A 22850-nucleotide genomic window follows, 5' to 3' on the forward strand; every position below is an offset into this window, starting at 1 on the left:
TTTCAGTTACATATATTTATTAAATTATCATAAAATAAATTTTTCCATAAAATATTTTCCTAGCTCTTATAGTCCTTTTTCCTTTCCTTGGAACTTTTAAAATACATTTTACTATGAACCAATAAATCCATATTTTTTAGAAACCAATTTGGATTTTTGAACAAATACTAACAACTGAAGAGAATGAAATCACTTCTCACTCACACATACCCCATATTCCTCTGACAAGTTAACATCTGCAAAACATCAGTCTCCTTTTACTAATTAAATATATGAGGTATATTTATTTAATTTAATGTCTCAGGAATTCCATGTTTTATTTCATTTATTTGAAAAGGGAAAAATTACAGATGTTGAACGTATACAAATGAAATATAGTTTATTGATGTCAAACAATTAGTTACAGTAGTATCAAAATATAAACAATGTGTCAATTATTAAAATTGTTGTCCTGGCTGAATTCCTGGGAAGCAAAAGAACAGAGGTAAGGTTGCTTTCTGCACATTTTCACAATGGTTATAAGCCTAAGATATGTGAATTTTTAAGATCTAAATATTACATGCACTGTTATAACAATTTAAAAAATCATTTACAAAAGAGGAAAACCAGAATGAAGGAATTTTAGAAGAAGACATAGCGTTCTTAATGTAAATATTATTTAGCATACTTCCCTCATCTAATATCCATGAGATACATTGGTAGAATAACTCTTCCTGATACAACAGCAAATTCTATGGGTTGTAATCCCACCATCAGGAAGATGGCAAATTTAGCACTGATAAAAATTGCAATTTGTTTCAAGTGAATTCTTTTACGTCCATATTACCATGAACAAAATACAGAACATTTTATTCCTTTCAGATTAAGCTTATATCCCTATGGTTTCCGATTTTATAAGTTTGGGTTCATGTGCTAGCGACACCAATCTGGGTGATGCAGAAGGTGGCTCCTCAGGTTTTTCCAGTTCTTTACTTTTCATTGTCCTAGGACCATCTGTTACTAATATTTCAGACTTGCAAAGAAGCTCTTTTTGGATTTATGTTGTTTAATACTTTCTGCACCTTTGCTTTCTTTTAATTCTTCTTGCAGGTGAGATAATGTGGCTTTAAGTTCGTGGTCACATTTAGTCGTATTTTGAAGCCCAATGATTTCTTGTTCCTATGAAAGCAAGATTTGTTTAAATAGAATTAAGAACATTGCCTTTTTAAATCCTCTTGTCCTAGTTTCTTCTGAAGTTGCACATCTTAACTGAATAGTTACATTTTTTTCTTACAAATATGGGGAAGAGGCACACCAATATTGCTGGCGATTATCATTCTAGTGCCTAATTGTAATGTAGTCACGGGAAACAAAATAGAATTTAGATGTTCGATCTCATGTGGTTGTTCAAGGTTCTGAAAAGTCACCACAGCCATTTCCAATAGAAAATTATTAACAATCAGGATTTATTCATATCAGAGTATTGTAACTTTAAATAGTGCCTTGAACTCTGAAATTCCATTTAGTGTTTTATATTGGAATTGCTTAGATAGTGACATGGGAGGCATATTCCTTTGATAAATAAGTAAAATTATAAGTGGTCTTTGTTTAACAATAACAATGTGATTTATGACTTTTCTGATAGCTTCCCACAAGAAAAATCAAAGAGGAAGCTGACAGAAAGTGGGAAGTTGCAGTCACATGAGGGTAAGGCTCTCATTTAACAAACCACACAGTCCTGGCTTAACAATGGCAACCAGGACTTCTGGAACTGATGGGACTAAGTGGTGTGGTCATATGTTTTTGGATTTTCAATCTGGTCACTTAAAAATGAAGTCTCCAATCTCAATTAGCATTGTTAAGCGATAAATTACCTATAGTCACAATTACTTTTTAATTGAAAAAGCAAAATCACAGTGAAGAAGTTAAATTGGTTTTAAATAAGGCCGAGAGCACAGAAGAAGCTTTTGGAGAGCGTACCTCAGCATATTATTTTGAGTCTTGTAGCAGAATAGTGCCAAGCTAACATATAGCTCCAAATACATATTGAACAGATATGTGACCAACCTTAAGCCTCACCATCTGCTTTAATGTACTGTCCTCCTCAACTATTTTTCTATATTCCTCTTTGGCATCTTGCAGCATTTCATTTAACTTCTGAATTTTCAATTTCAATGATTTTATTAACTGCAAAACAAAATGTTTGAATATATTGAGAACGATTCTATAATCAACTGGCAACTTATGGCCTTCCATCATGCTACATGAAAGTATTAAATGTTTAATAAAATCTAGATATGTTAGGAGTATAACTTTTTCTAATGTGCTGGCAAATTTTGTGAGTCATATCCAATCCACTGGGAGAAAAGCCAGTTGGGAAAACAAATTTAGCACTAAGATTAAAAATTACAATTTGCTTCAAAAGAACCCTTGACCTTCATTGTCTTCCAACTCTTAAAAACTAAGAATTAAACAAGGCTTTAATATACTTCTCTAGATGTTATTGTTGAAATGCCTACTTCACTTTCTTCCCCACTTCTTTTCTTTTCTTTTGTATTTAGATCCTGTAGGTAAGGCAATCCCTACAAAAAGGTTATGAAGCTGGTCTCTTGATGAATCTCCATGTACCAGAAAGCCTCTAGAGCCAACAATTAGTTTTGTGATTGAAGCTGGTCCTTCAATGAATAGCAGAATTATAACATAGCAGATAAGTAAAGTCTATGTAGAGTGAGCCAGGTCACTTCATCCGCAAACCAAACAACACTGGACAGGTTGCTGTCATGCACTGGCCAAGATCCATAGTTAATTTTACACACCCTTGCAATCATTTCATATGTTCATGAAATACTCAAATTAATGCTCAAGGTAGCTTGTCCTATTTTTCAAGATATGCAAATCTGTTTAATAGTACTAAAATTATCTACACTGAAATTGTGTTTTTAAATATTTTTCCATGCATCAATTTAATTGTTTTTTCTATTTTTTCTTTAAAATATTTTTACAATTTTACGTGCTATATATACATATTGATCTATGTAGAGAATGATTCTGACAATGTGCATTTTAGACTCCAAATTGCTATTACCAGTATTTTTATAATAAACAACGAAGTTACCTCATCTCTCTCTTTACATGGCTTCTGTAAAGCATCTGAAGTTTCTTCCATCATCTTGCATTTAGCATCTGTGAACACCAAACAAGGGTTAGAATACAGACCTACATTCTAAAATGAATGCAAGGCTAAGGACACAGATCTCTTACCTAGATCCATCTTCCATTTGGTAGAGTCTAAACAGGGATTTTCCGAAAGCAGGCTGTTTTTTTCTCCAAGTTGTAGTTTCAGCTCTAGTATGTTCATTTCTCTTTCCTGAGCAATAATATTCTATAATAGTTTAGGGCTTCATACAAATCACACATTTTTAGAAATGCAGCAAAAATAATTTTGAATGTTTTGATTTCCTTAATCAAAATAAAACTTTGTAAAAAGCACAAGAAACTGTTTATGCCTGATGCTTCTTTCTGTTTTGGATTACCAGTATTGAATTTGTAAATAATTTTATTTCTAAAGTTTTTTTTATACTTCTGCTCATTGTAAGCCAGAGATTTTATGAAATTAGGTGGCCATATAAAATGACAAATGGGACAAATGGGACAAATAAACAAACCAGGCATTCAGTGTACTCCGAGATATATTTTTATGTTTTACATTTACCAACTATACTTTGGAATAGAATTCCTGGAGCGAACTATACAAAAATGCCAAAATCTATAATAGGTTAAATCCAGACATACCTGAACCTTTTCTTGTTCAGCTATGAATTCTTCTATTGGAACATAGCGTTCTTCTACTTGGTCCATTGCACATGTGTATGCATGCTTCTTTATGGCATCTTTATACATTTCAAATTTATTCTCCAGTTTTTCTTCATAACTTTCTTTCAAATCTTCTAAGCGTTTACTGGATCAGCAAGGTGCAACAACCAGAACACAGGGAACTTTTTAGCACTTAATTATTGCTATATTGAATTGCCTTGCTCAGTTACCTTGATTTCAACTGATAACCATTGAGAATGATCAGTATAATGCTAACATGTTCCAGATTCCAGCTGTTTGGCATTTCCTTTTACATATGGGCTTGCTCAGAATTTACCATATCTGGATCAGGATACAGATGTAAGCTTATGTTAATATTCAACTATATCCCACTTCCCAGATACGTAATGCATCTATAAAAAGAAAATATTTGTAGCTCAGGGGTGAAATGAGGGGTTCTTGGTGCTCTCTTACAGACATTTCATTACCCAAACTTGGTAACATCATTAGAGCCAGTTCAGTGAGCCCCAAGGACCCCTAATGCATCTTTCTTATTCCCCACTAGTCAATAGAAAGAATCATCTTCATCAATCCATTTGCCTTGTCAGATCATTTTAGCTTTGCTTGAAATACTTCATAAAGTAAAATCATAAACTCAGTTCCTGATGAAATACATAAGCAAATTCATGCATCATTCTAGGCACAATTTTGCCATTCCATCTCCTTTTCTGAGTGTTTGTTATTTTTTATTTATAACTCTCCAATTTACCCCGAAAGCTTGAATTTTCCAGGTCCTAACAAGGTCTAAACCTATTTAGCTTAGCAAAAGTTGGCTGGGTTCCGCCATCGGCTATGAGAACATTACTGCCAAACAGTGTCTTTATTTAGCTATTTCTTGAAAATTACTGTACCTCTGATAATTCTATCAAGGGAAATCTTAAATAACCCGGAATTACAGAGTAGAAAAGATTCTGTAATGCTAGTTTGACTCATTATCAAATCCATTAACAAGGGCTGTTAGCGAATTCCTCCCTGCCTGTGTTGAAGATGCAAATGCCAAGGGGACTGATTCTTCAGCACCTTGTGACTTATTGATCATAAGACAAAAATATGATATAACTAAACCAGTGCTTGTCAACCTCAATAACTTTAATATGTATGGACTTCAACTCCCAGAATTTTCCAGCCAGCGACGCTAGTTAGGGAATTCTGGGAGTTGACGTCCACACATCTTAAAATTGCCAAGATTAACAGACACTGAGCTAGAGAGTTAAGGATTTTCTCTATTACTCTACCTGCACTGTGCCCAAGTTATTGCTAATTTGGGATCACTCTTCTCTGTCTTGTTTTCATCCTAGGCATATACTCTTGAACTCTCCCTTGTATAGAATCTAGCTAGGTGCTCAGCATTGCCTGTGCCTGTAACATATTTCTTGTAAACAAATATTCTTTCTGTTATAATTCTCATTTTCAGGAACTCTCATACACAGAATGCTTTGCCTTCCAAAATCCATTTCTGATTTTTGTTTAACAAAACTTCCACTGAATATGAGTGTTTGGTAAACAGCAGTATTTCTTCTCATATAATATTTCATAAAACATAAATGATGTGTAAAGCCTTGGTCTAATAGTCCCTTCCAAATAAATATGCATGAATTGAATTAGCCATGCATTTTAGCTTTCTAAAGATGGGATCACTTTATTGATAGTTGGATAGAATACAGACATGAAATGAAGTATCAAAATTAGAACTTTTAATTCCATAATATACTCCACAATGTTACCAAGTTTTTCTGAGTATTATAGAAGCATAGAAGTGCTCAAAAGACTTGGAAATGATGTAGCTTTTTTTAGAGCAACCAAAAATATTTAAACAAATTGCCATAAATTTTTAATTTTAATAAAGCAAATTGCAAACAAGTTTTAGGCTAATTATTTTGAAGTAACTGCTACACAAAATTAAATAAGATACATCAGGGTCTATGTTTGCTGCAGTTTATATTCATAATTAAATGTCTTTTAATTTAACTGCTGGTTCATTTTGCTACTTTTGAAATCAGACAGACAGATGACTTTTGTCAGTCCTACCAATATAACTTCCTTGGCCTACCTCCAAGCTTTTTCTGTTTCCATAAGTTGCTGAAACATTGCTTTGGCCATCTCTTTGCGTATTTGGACTTCAAGGAGTAATTTCCCTTGTCTCTCTGCAATCAGTTTATTCTTTAGCATCTCTGTGGTTTTCAAGAGATCCTATAATACCAACATGAACCACATATAGAAACATGAATCTCAGGCTGTGCAGTACTACTAAAAATGGCCCAATGTACTTCATATATGAGCTGTATTGACTTTAAAACATATTTTACTAAAAGCTTGGCCCAATTAAGTATGTCATCTTTTGTTGTAATAAATGGAAAAAAACATTACCATTGCACTGGTAACTGAACATATGGCTGCTATAATTGTTCATGCAGAAGTCAATAGGGTGATTTCTCAACTAAGAATGCATAACATTGTAATGCAGGAATAAATATATACTGTGTACCAGTGACTCCTTGTGTTTTATTGTAAGTTTGCAGGTGTTTCAGAATGAAACTGCTAGGGAAGGAGCATAATGCTTAAATTCCTGCCACTCTTATTTAGCTTCTGAAATTCACTAGTGGTGATGAGCAATTGAATCTTTTTAAAAAAAAAGTCTTTATTTTGGATATTGAATTCCAGAAAGTAAGCAAATGGGGAGAGGAGGTCTAAATCTATCATAGGCATCCACTCCAGTCTGAATTAAATCTTGTGCAAAAGATGCAGTCTTTATTTATATTTGTAGTTCTATAGAAAGGTTCCCAGATAATAAAAGCTATTCCAGTTTCTCAAAAAAATAATAATAAATCAGGTTCTTCAAAAGAATGAGGCCTAAACTAGTGACTTTTATTGCAAGATGATCAACCTCCTCTGCTTTTTTCTGACTTCATTTCTACTTTCACATTTTAACTAAATTTGCTACTAGTCCTGTAACACAATCAACATGTAGTCCAAGTTTACTTATCAAAGCTTCCAGTCCTTAAATTATAGCTCTTATCTTGCCATGATTTGTTTTGCACATGCACAAACCATCGGGTACATGAATTCAACCATTTTGGATTTACAAATTGCAGCCTATGGTTTTCAATTATATGTTTTCCAACCAGCTACAATTTACACAATATTTTTTTGTTAAAGAAAGCACAATGATATTTTTTCCTGAACATACTGTATTGTAAGGAATTGGTTTTTGACTACCTCATGGCTCAGAATAGTAATATCTATTTCCTCATCTTCAGAGGAAGAGGGAATATCGGCATACGTGGGAAATTGCTCAATTGATATTTCATCAAAATGCACTGTAGGTTTATCTTCTCTCCTGCTGTATTTTTGAGGAAAATAATCAAAGAGTTTGTGTTGAAATGTTGGAATAACCTAAAACACACACCAAAAAAACACATTTTAAGACCGATTAAAATGGAAAGATCATTGTTTTAATTTAATTTTTGTTTTTATTTTCTTTGAAAAACTATCAGGGAAATTCTATTAACTTAAGGGAAAAACTTTTAGATCATCATCAAGAGGTAATTTAATGATGGAAAACTGGAGATTCTGCTAGTATAAAATAGATACCGCTAATTTTACTAGTTCTTACTAGCTTTTTTAACTAGCTTTAGTACTTTCAGCAGTAAATATCCATTCACAGAGTAGATCTATGTACCCTGTCATTCAAAGTTAAACTTTCACCACAAATGTATAATTTTCTATTCTGAAGCAAACAACATAGAATGAGGGAATGTGTGTTCCATTCTATTTGTAAATTGGACAGGCAGTCTGAGGCTGGACGGAACTGGTACCCCAACATCTGTGAATCTATAAACACCACACCTTTTATATATACTTTCTATTGGAAAAATCACTAACAGCAGGTTCAACAATTGAATGCTATTGTCCTCACGCTAAAATCAGTTGCTTGTGTAGTGTGTAGTGCAGGTTAATTTTAATCATCAAAGAAGAAAGGAGTGAGTACAGTCAGCTTTTTAATTCAAACAAGATAAGCTACCATAGAAAACAAATCAATCAATATGGTAAAAGATATAGTAGCATAAGATATGTGATATGCTCACTATATTGTGAAGGATATAGCATCTTTCTTACTTGTTTTGCTACAGCAGAAAACTTCATTACATGAAGTGTTTCTTCATAAGTGGAAGCACACTGACTAACGTTGACAATCATGCAGGCTTTGCCTTTACCACAGAAGAAGGGCTGGAAGAGGCGAGTCAGTTTACTCTCTCGGAAAGGAATGTAAGTTGGTCTTAATCTTGGAATAAAGTTGTATAAACGTTAACTTCAGAATCAGGATAATTTGCAAAATCCAAAGATGTAAGATAAGAGTGAGAGAGAAAGAGAGAAACAAAACAAAGTTTTGGATAGCAATTAAAAAGTGTGGTCTTTGAGAAGTAATACTGGCAAACGTAATTTGGGAAGTGTACAGTAAACTGTTCAAGGAACACTTCTGAAATATGATACAGATTTTGTATTTTTGTTACCTGCTACAGTAAACAGTTGTATTATATCATGGTATCATTACAGATTATTTTAAAAGAAACCAAAACTATCCTTTCATACTATTTGAAGTTATTAATGTATTAAACAGTTTTAAATTAAAGTTGTCCCAAGCTTTATCTATATTACTTACTTAGAGTTTTGATTTTGTTTCAGAGCTGCAATGCATTTTCCAAGAATAAGAAGAGAATTATTAATATTGCCAGCTTCTTTCAGTCTGTCTCCAAAGGTTTGAGCTTTATGGCATCTTTCTGAACCAGCCAGGTCACAGAGGGAAAGTCTGTACAAATCAACAACATCTGTTTGATTTCTTTTGATCTTACACTAGATGAAGTAAATGAAGGCCACTGTTTTCATTAAGATAGCTAAACTGTAAGGCTGTAATTGTGAAAATGAGTTCACTTTCAGCTATTATACTACAATTCTGTAGCAAACAAGTATATGCACATAGTGATTAACAGCCTTATTGCCACTCATTTGGACAACTGCAAAGCAGTCTGTATGAAATGCCCTTTGAAGACTATCCAGAAACTGCATTGGAGTTAAAATGCAGGAGCCTGGCCATTAGTAGGTGCCTGATACTAGCAGCATCTAAAAGCTCTACTGTGAGTCTTGCATTAGCTGCCAGTAAGCTCTAGGTACAATCAAAAGTGATGATTTTATATCACTTATGCTTAGACTACTTTCTCCAACAAGAAAGGCTAATTCCTTCTTTGCAGAATTTAATTAAAACTCTTCTGAAAGGAAGTTTGGAACTAATGGGATGTTCTCAACTATTTCTATGTATGCTTTTGGGGTTGTTATATATTTTTATATTGTAAATTGGTCACCATGGATGCTTTAATTATGATCTTGCATGGTTTACTGTTGTTAGCTGCTGTAAGTCTTGGAGATTTGACATCATACAGTCAATTCATCTACACTACTGTACTCTATCATTAGTCAGGTGACACTTACTCAGAGATTCCAAGAGTATGTGGCATATCTTCATCACTCAAACTGAGGAGTCGAATAGAAAATATACTATGACTAAGGAAAAAAACATATATTATGTTGTGTTCTAATCTTTGTCAAGCATTTTAATATTTCACTGTGGCATATAGATAGCATAACTATTATCATCAGTTCAGAAAAGTATTTGAGTAAACTCTGAATTCTGTGAATTCATAGCAAAAAAGAAGGATGTGTCTCAGTAGAGCTCAGATCTACTGGCAATAATACTTAATAGTACTTAGGACAGGTTTACCTTAGTAGTACTTGGGTACTAGAAAAAATATTTGGATGAATAAATTGATAGCTATATGGATAGGAACATCTAATGCAATTAAACCTATTTCTGTGATGGTGACTAAATATTTCATAGCTATTAGAAAAGCTTTGTAAGGCACATCCAAAGCTTTCACAAGCTGCCAGAACTGACAAATTTTGAGCTTGTTTGCTTTAAACAAGAATGCCATTCAGTGCACAGCTATTGATAAAGTAGCAAGGAATGGTCTCTGATGCACAGGGTCATTTACTCCACTAAACCAAGATGGGGTGACCATTGAGGTTTGGCTGTCCAATGATACAATTAGCTTTCAAGGAGTCCATCTAGTTTCTGGGACTGGACTGGGAGTAGACTGAAGTTCTCTAGTTCTTCCTGTAGTCACTTTCCAGAGTTTAACGGGGGGATGTCATCTGAGCCATGACACTTTCTGCTACTTAGCTTACTTGTTTAATATGGGGGTATTGTTTAACACTCTTGCAGATACTTCACAGTGCTAGAAAAAAATTGAAATCTGCCAACAATTGTGGGTGGCAGGGTTTGGGGTTTTTTGCAGTCTTATAGTGTAAGCTATAGCAAACATTGTGTGCATGCTTTCTTTATTCCTTTTCCACCTATTACACTTTGCATTGCGATGTCATTAGCTCAAGGAGGAAGAGCACAACTAAATAAAAAGAAGCAAACCTTCGACTGGATTGCTGGTTCATCTTGGTGCACGCCAAGCTTCTATTCTTATTTCCTACTTTAAGTATTTTACAAGCTTCTTCTGAATTTGTTACATTGACCCATTTTAAATCTGGGGAAGAAGATAACATTAGCACACATTAAAAATGAAACTAACTGTTGCTTCTTTGCAGTGCAATCCTCTACATGAATATTCAGAAAGTACTCCTGTTGAGTTTAAACTAACCCTACTTTTGAGTATGGTGGATAAGAAAATGGACACACATGGGATCCTTTCTTGTGCCTAGAAAACAATTCTGAGGCCTTAAATATAATAAAGAGATGACATAAGATGACTAAAAGAGAATAAAGTGATAACACAAGTTAGGGTTTTGACTTCTCAGGAAGCCTTGAATCAAGACCAATACCAAAGGCCTGTTTTATTGCGCACAGTTGTCCCACTGTTTTTTACCTGAAATTTTACCCTATTTTTTGTGACACAGATTTCTATTTATAAAATGATATTTGAATTCTGGCCTGAGTCACATATCCCTAAAAAGAAACCTACATATTCAATAAAGCTGATGTTAAGATTAATCAAATAATCAGCAAATATTATTAATACAAATATAACAAGTTAATACAGGTGTCATCTTCTATTATGAAAAAGGATTTTCATAAAATAAGAGACTCAAACTAGGTTACTTGCTTTTGAAAAAATAGCAAACTGTATAAGAAACTGAGTGTTTGTTTACCTGCAATAAGCATTTCTGAATTTGCATAAGAGGAGAAATAGATTCCATTTGCTATTGCAAAAATTGTCTAAGAACTAACAACTGAGCTGCCAAAATAATTATTGAAACTGATCTTAGTAATTGTCTAGCTAAACGAATAACAACAAAGTGCCAGTGTTACCTTTAATGTAAAAGTTTCCTCCTTGATCCTCACAGATTCTTAAAACTTTGCGCTTCTGATTTTTCAAGACTGGTAGTAAGTCCAGTAAGTCATAAATATATTCATTATAAATTTCAAAGAAGGAAACCCAAAGTGATGCCAAGGTTTTCTGACCCTTGGTATAAGCCTCTGATTTTACAAGTTCAGGTTTGTAATCTGTTTACAAAAGTTTGTGGGACAGCAAAAAAAATAGAAGGCAACACTTATTCAACAATGTAATGGCATTTTATTCATATTTATATATTATTATACTTGTTAAATGCTAGTATTAAGGGCCTAATCTCATCCCTAATGATGCTTCAGAATCTTGGCTTTGAAGAACTTGATGGAAGACATACACCTTTGTTTTGACATTTTCCATATTATTACACAACATTTCTGCATTTTATATAACTATCTCAGAGAGAGAGAGAGAGAGAGAGAGAGAGAGAGAGAGAGAGAGAGAGAGAGAGAGAGAGAGAGAGAGAGAGAGAGAGAGAGAGAGAGAGAGAGAGAGAGAGAGAGAGAGAGAATATTATTTACTTTACCTAACTGATCCAAAGGAAGGGTTGGCGAGTTATAGCTGCATGACATTGAATCTGAATCTGAAGGTTTCCAAATATTTTCAGTTTCCTTAAAAAAAACTATATAGATTAATTATATTTTATTCTTAAGTTATATGAATTTGTTTTAAATTTCTTTTTAAAATTCCACAAACTTTCCATTATTTTTTTTCAAAAAAAAAAGCTGTTATAGCTTCTAATGAATCTAGCATTAAAATGTTTATTCCCCAAAACTTCACATATGTTTTTCTGAGAACACTAAAGCATGTCAATATTTCCCAGAGATTAACATATTGACATGTTTAGCCATTTTCCTGCCTTATATACAGGTGCATGTATTTTTCATACATCATATGGTTTAATCCACAGATGGCAATTTGATTTGATTTGATTTGATTAAATTTATATGCCGCCCTTCTCCCTGAGGACTCAGGGCGGCTCACAACAATAAAAATTAAAAAACATAGAGTAAAAAATTTAAAAGAGAATTAAACAATAAATGCAAAATTATGAGACAATTTAACCCAGTAAAAAGCCTAATTAAAAAACGTAGTCAGTCCAGGCCCGCTTGTTGGAACAACCAGGTCTTCATGTCACGGTGGAAGGACCGAATTTGCTGTGTACTAGTAATATATTTTTAGTCTATTATTCATATAATATTTAAATAGATATGTAAGCAATCCTGTAAGGTTTTAATCTTTATTTTTAAATATGTGGCTATTTTGATACAAGCAATTCTCCTGTGATGAAAGTTTGAGACCCAGTTATATACATGGAACTGGAATACCTTCTTCAATACCTTCTGGAAAGCATTCCAACTAATTGAAAAGTTGGAAATACTTGGGCTACATGTTGGATCACTAAAATGATAATTACAAACATTATTTCATGCATCTTCCTTAAAACAAAAATAGGTACAGATTAGTTTCAATTTAACTCCAGGAATTGTTTTAGCTATTGTTTTATCTATTTTTCTTTAGATGTATTTTTATATTTAATTTTTGCCAGTAATTTATCTGGTGTATCCTAGGTAAAAGTATGGACTAACATCAAGGCAGAAATCACCTTTCAGTTTAAAGAGCACATACAGAGCCTTGGTGGCGCAGTGGGCTAATGCCTCCTTAAGTAACACCAGCTGCCTGCAATTAGTGCAGGTTCGCATCCCACCAGGCTCCAGGTTGACTCAGCCTTCCATCCTTCCGAGGTAGGTAAAATGAGGACCCAGATTGTTGGGGGCAATTAAGCTGACTTTGTAATAATGCCGCTTGGTGTGTGAAAGCCCTAATAAGCAGGCATATACATAGAATGAAGGCTACTGCTAAGCTTGTAAGCCGCCCTGAGTCTTCGGAGAACGGCGGGATATAAATGGAATTAAAATAAATAAATAAAATACGTGGATTTGCTTAACTCATTCTACGGTTTTTGTTCTGTATAGAAAACACTGCCCATTAAACAATTTTTCCATTGCCTGTAGACTTATTCTAGTCCCAAATTCTGGCTAAATTAAAAGACAACCTGCTCCTATCCTAGGAGCTAAATAAGAACCACAATGAATTACATAGAAAATTTTAGTTAGGGTTATGTGGGGTTTTGCCTATGAAGCCTTTTATGACTTTTGATACATGATAATACCCAACATATTGGTCCACTTACCTCTTTCAAAGAAAAAAGAAGTGCAGCTTTCATGGATTCTTCTTGTTTAACTTGCATATCGTTTAGCTTCTTGGTAAGATTACTGAAGCAAGGTTTTAAATTCATCTTTGAATACTGTCTTCCTTTTATATGATTAAAGATCATATCAAGGGAACGAGGAAGAATGCCACCATCTTTTGGACAACCTAAGGATATAATTAATTTTGTTTCTTTTCATGTTATATATTAGAAAATGTTCTGAATTTTGAACCTCAGATTATACCTTGGACAGTGAAACTTTTGCCTGCATTAGTAACGCCGTAAGTAAAAACAAGCCCATTTCTTCCATCAAGGTAAGCTTTCACAATATCTTTCATTGTACCTTCAAAAAATTCATTTTGCATTGTATTTGGTCCAAAAACCTACACAGAAAATACAAGTTATTTTCAGAGACAAATTAAACAGTATGCATGAGAGCTTTACAAACAATCTTTACAACCTTTCTTTACTTTTTCTTTTTGAGGAATGTGCAGATTATTCTAAAAATACTTTTACTAGATTTTTTTTTCACCGCTTTTCATCAAGTTTTCCATTTTTGAAACCACAAGAAAAACCTGCATTGGCTTTAGAACATTATTTAACATAATTATGATATAAAGATATTAGATAGAAAGTTCCCTTGGGAATATTGACTCTGTGCTGAAAAAAATTAACATCTTTTCCACCTAGATAGTTCAATTCACGAAGCAACATAATGCATGTTGGGTTTTCCACTCAAAATAGCACTTGTGGAAAATAAATTATTTTAGCTAAGAAAGGCTGAAAAGGTTAATCCTCAAATTCAAATGCTGTGGTTCTGATTTAAATTGAAGTCTCCAGTAACTGCTGTTAGAAATGGTCATGTTTACATATCTTTTATACAATGTTAGATTGGACTAGAGGATGTAGCAGCCACTCTGATTTTAAAAGCTTTGATTCCACTGAAATAATGAACAGGGTGTGTCCCTTAAGATAATATTGTTGGTTACTTGGTTACTACTGAAAACTAACTTGTACTTAATTATATAGTATATAAAATTGTATATTTGTATATTTAAGACTGCAATTTCTTACAAATTACTTAAGAATGTACTGTATTCAACTTAATAAACTAATTAGTTAAAGACCTGAAAAAGTAGGAAGCAAAAAAGGATGTTTTGACACTATTTTATGTGCTTTTCAAAACTCTGAAATTTGGGCCATGGGGGGAGAGAGGGACAGTTTACCTTTGTGAAGGTGAATTGATGTGCAGACTGTCCAATCTTCTTTTCGTTATTCTTTATTTGCGCCAATTCTTTTGGAGCCTGAAGTGTTACTGTCTCTTGATTTTCAATAATTAAGCAGTCCTTAATACAAAAAACATTTTAATATCCTTTACAAATCATTTAAATTTAAATGATATTACACAATGAACAAGATATGCAGTATATGCAAACCACTTGTCTTATCCATCTAGTGTTCATGACACCTCAATGGAGCCTAGAATTGTAGCAATAGCAACTTTAATTATAATAATAATAATAGAGTTGGAAGGGACCTTGGAGGTCATCTAGCTCAGGCAGGAAACCTTATACCATTTCAGAGAAATGGCTGGCCAGTCTCTTCTTAAAAACTTCCAGTGTTGGAGCATTCACCATCTCTGGAGGCAGGTTGTTCCATTGGTTAATTGTTCTAATTGTCAGGAAGTTTCTCCTTAGTTCTAGGTTTCTTCTCTCCTTGATTAGTTTCCATCCATTGCTTCTTGTCCTGCTTTCAGGTGCTTTGGGGAATAGCTTGAGTCCCTCCTCTTTGTGGCAACCCCTGAGATATTGAAACACTGCTATCATGTTGTTGATTGGGGAACTCTGGGAGTTGAAATCCATACATCTTAACATGGCTAAGGTTGTTAAAACTATTCTATACCAAGAGTAGCTATTTTCTGATACACATTCAGGCAGGAGGATAAACATATTTAGATTTTAGGATTTAAATATTATGCCCTATTGTACCTTTTTAACTTACCCAGTTGTTTACTTTATTTGTATGTTTATTCTTAAAATACATTAGTTATCTTATAGCTAAAAATATCTCATAGTGCTGCTCAATTAAAGCACAACCTAATCCATATAAATACAATCAATATAGAAGCATATTAAAAAGAATTAAAAATAACAGTTTTTTTATTGAAAAGTTTTAAAATACATTTTATCTTTAACAATCCCCCCCTCCCCCTTCCCTACCTATCCCTCCCTACCCCTCCCCCCCTTTCCCCCCTCCCCCCCTTCCCAGAGCTAAGTACAGGGTATAAAAACAAAGAACAATCACAAGCATCCATATGCTACCAACAATAAATTCTTAAATCTATCACTCTCTAGCTCAAATAAGATAACTACAAGCAATACTAACATTTCATATAGAAAAGAAAAAAAAGAAAATAGAAAGGAAGACTTATTCAAATGCTAAATGAAACTTTTTAGTCCCATATTTGTTCTGGATATATTCAATCCATTTTTTCCACTCCATAATATAACGTTCTTGCGAATGATCTTTCAAATAAGCTGAGATCTTTGCCATCTCTGCCAGGTCAGAAACCTTTAAAGTCCACTCTTCTATGGTCGGCAATTCCTCCTTCTTCCAATATTGACCTATTAAAAGTCTTGCTGCTGTAATTAGATTCAACATCAATTTAGTGTCCACAACCGTAGCATCTGTAATTATACCCAACAAAAAGAGTTGCGGACAAAACTTTATCCTTTGCTTGAAAATCTTCTGCATATTCCACCAAATTTTTATCCAAAAAGCCTTGACCTTTTTACAAGTCCACCAAATATGAAAATATGTTGCATCTTCACCACCACACCTCCAGCATTTTGGCTGATAATTCGGATACATACTTGCAAGCTTTTTAGGATCTAAATGCCATCTATAAAACATTTTATAAAAGTTCTCTCTTAAGTTTTGAGCTTGTGTAAATTTTACGTTCCTCACCCAGATCTTTTCCCACGTGTCCATTGTAATAACTTCTTGGATATTCTGGGCTCATTTTATCATACAATCTTTAACAAGTTCTGTTTCTGAGTCAATTTCAATCAATGCAAGATATATCCGTTTGATATGTGCTGGACCCTGATTTCTAATTTGCTTTATCAAATTTTCATCAGTCATTGTAAAACCAGTTTTCTGATCTTCTTTCCACCTGGCCCGTAACTGAGTATATTGAAACCAAGTTTGAACAATCTTCTCATCTCACAAGAGGTTATACGGCTTCAAACACCAGACATTTCTTTCCAGACTTAAAATCTCCTTATACGTAGTCACATCATGTTTGAAACCAACATTTATGTTTTCTATTGCGTGTTTTGGAATTGCCCACAATGGCATCTTACAGTCTAACTTATGTCTATACTTCTTCCAAACTCCCAACAATGCCTGTCTTAAAATATGTACTTTAAACACATTATCTACCTTCTTATCATACAACAAATATGCATGCCAGCCAAATAACAAGTCATGGCCCTCAAGATTTAATAATCTCTCTTGTGTCAAATTAATCCAATCACTTATTCCTGCTAACACAGCAGCTTCATAATATAATTTAAGATTGGGCATTTTAAGACCACCTCTTTCACGAGTATCCTGCATAATCTTAAGTTTAACTCGTGGCCTTTTCCCTGCCCAAACAAATTTATTGATACCCCGCTGCCATTCTTCCAGATTAGAATCTTTCTTAAGAACCGGTATCATTTGAAATAAGAATAAAAATTTAGGCAGGACATTCATTTTCACTGCTGCGATTCTTCCCAACAAAGACAATTGCAATTTTTCCCAACTCTCCATTTCTTATGCAGAAATCAAATTATTTAAAAGCATAACAGGAGAAAAAATCAAGTTAAATTAAAATACTTTTAAAGGCACAAAATTAAAATCCATACCAAAAATATTTCCTAACTGAAGAGCTCCTGCTAAAACAAGTGGCTGCCAAGTAGCTATCCCTATACTGTACATATAGACTTAAAAATAGCAATTGGGACCAGCAACTCTGTTGCCAGGCAGCATGATGTCACATGACCACACTGGCTTACAACAACAGAGGCCACAGAGAGGGCCTCCTCAGGGTGCCTCCAGTCAGAGAATGTCGGCTGGTGGCCCCCAGGGGGAGGGCCTTCTCTGTGGGCGCTCCGGCTTTGTGGAACCAGCTGCCGGTTGAGCTCCAGATGGCACCGGATCTCCGCTCCTTCCGTCGCGGGTTAAAGACCCATTTATTTGAACAAGCTGGCCTGGCCTGATGGGGAATCACTTAGGGTTTTAATATTTATATATATTTTTATTGTTTTTATTGTGGGCAATAATTTAATTCTTTTTTAATTTTTGTAGTTTTGTAGTTTTAAGATATGCCCTGTTCACCGCCCTGAGTCCTTCGGGAGAAGGGCGGTATAAAAATTTAATAAATAATAATAATGTGTCAGTTCTGGTTTCTGTCATTAAAAGAATCTTGCACAGTTGTTAGGCATGATGTCACATGATTGCCATTAGCAGCTACTGCCGGTTTGCCCACTGACTTTTCTTGTTGGAAACCAGCAGTGAAGCTCACTAATGGTAATCATGTGAGGTTATTGTGATGCACTAATTGCAAGTTGCTTACCAAATGTCTGAATTGTGATCACATGACCGCAAAGGCACTGTGATGGCTGCAACAGGACTAGTTGTAAGTCTCCTCATTCAGTCCCATGGTAGCTTCAAATAACACTGTACAAGTGGTCATTAAATGAGGAACCCCTGTAGCTTACCACATGAGAGTCATAAAATCAGGCCTACAGCAATGATCTCAGAACTCAGCTGGAAGAGACATACACTGGAAGAGACATACTTCCATTAAAAGGCAATCATAGGCAAATCAATCTAGTAGTATAGTGTAGGTGATACTTAGACAATGATGATAAAAAAACAATCTAAAAGCATGGTAAGAAACCAAAATAGTGAAAATAAGAGTTTTAGATTACTTGTTCTGAATATACAAATGATGAACAACAAACCTGGTTTTCATTATTTTCAAGCTCTGCCTTTGAGAAGGGCCGAACTCTCAAGTAAACTTTGAGTGGCTGATACAGTTCCTTAAAGAAGAAATTAATAAAGATATAAATGTCTATTTTATCCTTTAGAATTACTAGTCTTGAATAGTCTACCATTTACTTTCTGACTTGCCTCAACTTTACTTTTGTACCTAAAAAATTATTTCTTTGAAACATTTGAAACTGCATCTACATGGAAGGAAATGTGTAGTGGGGTGCCCCAGGGCTCTGTTCTGGGCCCAGTGCTCTTCAACATCTTCATCAAAAATTTGGATGAGGGGATAGATGGGGAACTCATCAAATTTGCAGACGACACCAAGCTGGCAGGAATAGCCAATACTCCAGAAGATAGGCTTAAGATACAGGAGGATCTGGACAGTCTCGAAATCTAGACGAACATTCTTAGTGGTTAAACAGAAAGTCATCTACCTTCACTTCTTCTTGTTCTTCAGGAGTAGATAATTCAGACAATTCTTCACAAGATACTGCTTCTACCATGCCACACCCCATAAAAGTAGTTCCATAATTTTCTTGGCAATTCATTCTTCACTATATGACAGCAGAAAAGAAAAATCCTAGCTTGTACAGAATATCCTTTTTAACCACCAGCCCCTGTAGTGTTATGAACCTAGTATTATTAGACAACTAATTATAATGTAATTTTTAAAATTATCATAAAGATCCATTGATTTCAATTCAAATCTACTTAATCATTCAGGATACAAACCAATGAATCTAAAATTCACCACAAATGCTAAACTAAGAATACTTGGGAGACATTGCAGGTGGTGCAGTTAGTTGATTTTGCCTGGGTTAGAGAAACAAACTAGGATTGAGCCCTAACGCTGCAGAATAGACTAGGAAGTTGATCAAATTTCTTGCAGAATGGCAGACCACTTATATATACTTGGATTTGTCCAGGAAATTGTTATGCTCAAGGGCTTTTTATTTTTGCTCAGTTAGTTGATTTTGGAGGATGAAAACTGCTTGGAGGGAAGATCATTGGGAAACATCAGGGCTATGAGCTAGCAGGAAGTCAAAGTAACATAAAAATATTTATAAATAAAAATAAAGTACTTCTATACTGTCGTACAAAACCAAATACTATACCTGTATCCATGAAGATACCAGAATTTAAGCTTCTCTTTATTAAAGATAAATAGTTCTTTGAATCTCACCAAAACAAGAAAAAATCATATGTAGCATAAGATAAAACTATGGCCTAAGATAACCATGTATTAGCTTTAAAGGTAATAAAAAAGAACTTGCAGCACATCACAAAAGTAATTTAATGATCATTGCATGGCCTTAAGATCAATACTGTATAAAACTGCATCATTGCTTTAGCAAGAAATGGAAATTAATTTTGACTTAGCTCCACATCCTATTTTTGCTTCAACTGACTTGCTTCCGCATTTTCAAAACCAAAAGTCTTGCGTTTATGTCCTGGCCTGGTAACCATAAGAATGGAATTCCAGACCAAATGAATGTCTGCTTGAATTTGTAAACTAAGTTTAATTCATTTCCAGTCCTTGTGGAATTATTTAATAAAGTGAAAATTGGCTACATTATCAAGCCACTTTCAATGGTCCCAGATCTTAGGAAATATCTATTCAAGATCTCTTTCAAATTGGCATTGATGCTTACTAACCTGTAGGTGGCAAACTATCAAGAAGTCAGTTAAATGAGTACATTATTATTTGAGAAACTGGATCTAAAACAAGAATAAATTCTTGCCCTGTAAGTTTTCCAGATTTTTTTTAGGACCAATTATGTTACTTTGGTATGGGTTTGTGAAAATCAAAACATTTAAGGCTGTTATCCCAGAGATGCTTTTTTCACAAGGCAACTGGACTTTGTTGTTTTTCTTTGAAGACGTTTCGCTTCTCATCCAAGAAGAAGCTTCTTGGATGAGAAGTGAAACGTCTTCAAAGAAAAACAACAAAGTCCAGTTGCCTCGTGAAAAAAACTGAGAATCTCCATAGACATTTAGCAATGTTAGTAGTAAACCACAAATAAATCACTAGTAAACTACAAGTAGAATTCCAAAGAATAATAGATAAGAGCCTCAGAACCTAACCATATGGTAGTTGTTTTTTTATGACACTAATAATACAGATTCAAATTCTATGTTAAAGAGAACCTGGTTCAAAAAATATACTCCTTAATTATAATTGTTCACCCAGATACATATTTTATATATTTTCCTCATTTCAGGTTTAACCTTTACATTAAATAAGGGTTTTTTTTAGGTCTTTCACACATATTACACCTTAAATTGCTTAGTTTGATAATGGCTTAATATGTTCAGTAAACCCAGCCATTGTAGGTTTAACAAACCATGGTTGAAACAAATCATAGCTTAATACAGTATATCACCACAGTCAAATTAGCCACGAACCTTTTCAGGATAGGCTTTATTAAAGTGAACTAGATTCTCTAAATAAGCATACATAACACTTTTTTTCTCTACAAATTGTTTATAGATATTAGAAATGTTTAAATTCTGTTTTTACCCTGAACTATATTTTACCTGTTTTGATTTTTCTGGAAGTTACAGACATAGAAGCACAGCCTTTTTATTTAAAGGTTTGTTTCCCCCCACCAGCAAATGTTATTTTATATAAGTGACTGCTGGCCAATTAGAAACCAGCAAGTAAATTTATGCTTATATGCCCTCCCCATATTGTACTGATACTTCTGGGAGTGGCAGCTGTGTAATCTCCATATTTGACTGTAAGCTTAATTGAGCAGACTTTTGCCTAAACAAGTTATTGGGCTGTAAATATTGCATATACTGCATATAAGCATTTATATTTAGAAGTTATCAGCAGAGGTGTAGTTTTTGTGTCCATAGATGTTTACTGAACATATTTTTTATTGAGGTAGTTGTTTCAGTAACCTTCAGAACAGGCTAAACTTTGTAAAGAACAAAGGAATAAAGTGTTTCTGGTTAATATGAGCAGGTGCATATATTTAACATTTTTAGAGCAGTGTTTCTCAACTTTAAAAACTTCAAGATGTGTGGATAGGCTGGGAAATTCTGGGAATTGAAGTCCACACATCTTAAAGTTGCTAAGATTTGAGGAACTCTGGTTTAGAATATGGGGGAGGGGGGGGTCTTGCACATTCCCCAAATGCCTGCCACAAATCATTTATAGCAACAGTATTACAAAATACCTAGTTATCAGAAGTCAACCTGTTGCAGCTGCTCCCACAAGAGGAAAAAAAAGGGGGGGGAAAGGATCTAATAGTTTAGTAATTGTGTTGAGATATGCTCACAGAATTTGGAATCCTTTTTAATTTTCATGCGGCCCATCTTGCCTCTATGACAACTCTTGGATTATAATACTCGATGATTCATAACACTGGTAAGGAAAGGCATATGAAAGGACTGCAGTTCATGTTTTATATTCAGAATGTAATGTCTAATTCCTGACATTTCCAAATGCAGCTGAAGATTACAGCTTGAAACATGAGTAACCTCTGCCAATGGGGGGCAGGGGAGGGTGTTCACAGAAGATGCTCTCTGCATTAATTCGTTAGCATTTGAAAAGCACCTAACTACAACCTAGCCAATTTTACTTTAACCTATGTAATTAATGGTCCAGCATATCATGGAGAGGCTGTGAAAACAGCTAATTACAACAAAACCACTCTCTTGCCATGCATATCATTATTCTAATGACAATCTGGAAAAATTCTCTTCACATGTACCTAGAAGTCAAAATGGAGTTTAATTACCGTATAAACCCACCCACTATGCTTATAAGTCATGACTTCTGTGTATGAATTCTAAAGCTTAATAAATAATTACATAATTATTAATTATATAAACTGTGACTTTGCATATTGTGGGAGTATAGCTAGCTCTTTCAGCCAACCAAGATAGTACTATTGAATTAGAGCTTTGTATTGTGTAAATTGTATTAAAATTCAGAGTCATATTCCACCTTCTGCAGATACACCTGTAGAATTGCAACATTTTTCTGGTGATCAGACATGTTAGAAAATCTGATAATCTACAATAGCAGACATTTAAATGTTTTTACCCATCTTAATAAAGCATCTGCTGTATAATTTACTCTGGGTACTGCCAGAACAGAAAGTCTTACTACATTTAAGGAGATTCTACTTGGCAAAAACATTCATTTCTATAATTGATTATGAGAATATGAGGTCAAATCCCTTCTCATTGCAAGGAAATATACAATTTTCCCCACTGTTAAATTATATGGCTAGAAAAACATATTTTACATATATTTACATGCCAGTGTTGTATTTCTATAAATATCCAATTGTATACTGTATGCAATATAGCTCCTGCTG

General features: G+C 34.2%; 1 protein-coding gene across 4 annotated transcripts; it reads right to left on the reverse strand.

The window, feature by feature from the left end:
- Positions 1-270: 270 nt before the first annotated feature.
- Positions 271-21103, reverse strand: LOC310638266 (kinesin-like protein KIF20A). Of its 4 annotated transcripts, none has more exons than XM_083359176.1 (19): positions 21055-21103; positions 18951-19070; positions 18486-18563; positions 14700-14819; positions 13718-13856; positions 13456-13640; positions 11788-11872; positions 11222-11416; positions 10328-10439; positions 9337-9408; positions 8513-8659; positions 7969-8134; positions 7069-7245; positions 5903-6042; positions 3772-3937; positions 3241-3346; positions 3095-3162; positions 2059-2166; positions 271-1158 (listed from the first exon to the last, which is right to left on the reverse strand). In XM_083359176.1, the coding sequence occupies exons 2-19, from the start codon at positions 19062-19064 to the stop codon at positions 1000-1002; spliced, it is 2337 nt and encodes a 778-aa protein (XP_083215302.1). In that variant the 5' UTR covers positions 19065-19070; positions 21055-21103; the 3' UTR covers positions 271-999. The 4 variants fall into 4 exon arrangements, with proteins under 4 accessions (XP_083215302.1, XP_083215301.1, XP_083215300.1 ...); XM_083359175.1 differs by having other exon boundaries at positions 272-1158; positions 2047-2166; positions 13456-13628; XM_083359174.1 differs by having other exon boundaries at positions 272-1158; positions 2047-2166.
- Positions 21104-22850: the final 1747 nt, after the last annotated feature.

This window comes from Vipera ursinii, assembly GCF_947247035.1.
Source record: "Vipera ursinii genome assembly, chromosome: 3".
In the NCBI taxonomy this organism is placed as follows: Eukaryota; Metazoa; Chordata; class Lepidosauria; order Squamata; family Viperidae; genus Vipera; species Vipera ursinii.

Bases quoted from the DNA above. Each gene is read 5' to 3' on its own strand.
- LOC310638266 (XM_083359174.1), bottom strand. From the start codon at position 19,064: ATGAATTGCCAAGAAAATTATGGAACTACTTTTATGGGGTGTGGCATG. The intron at 14,820-18,485 runs GTTTGTTGTTCA...TTTTGTATTAAG, and splicing joins TTGAAAATAATGAAAACCAG to GACTGCTTAATTATTGAAAA. The intron at 11,417-11,787 runs GTAAAGTAAATA...TTTTGTAAACAG, and splicing joins CCTTCCTTTGGATCAGTTAG to ATTACAAACCTGAACTTGTA.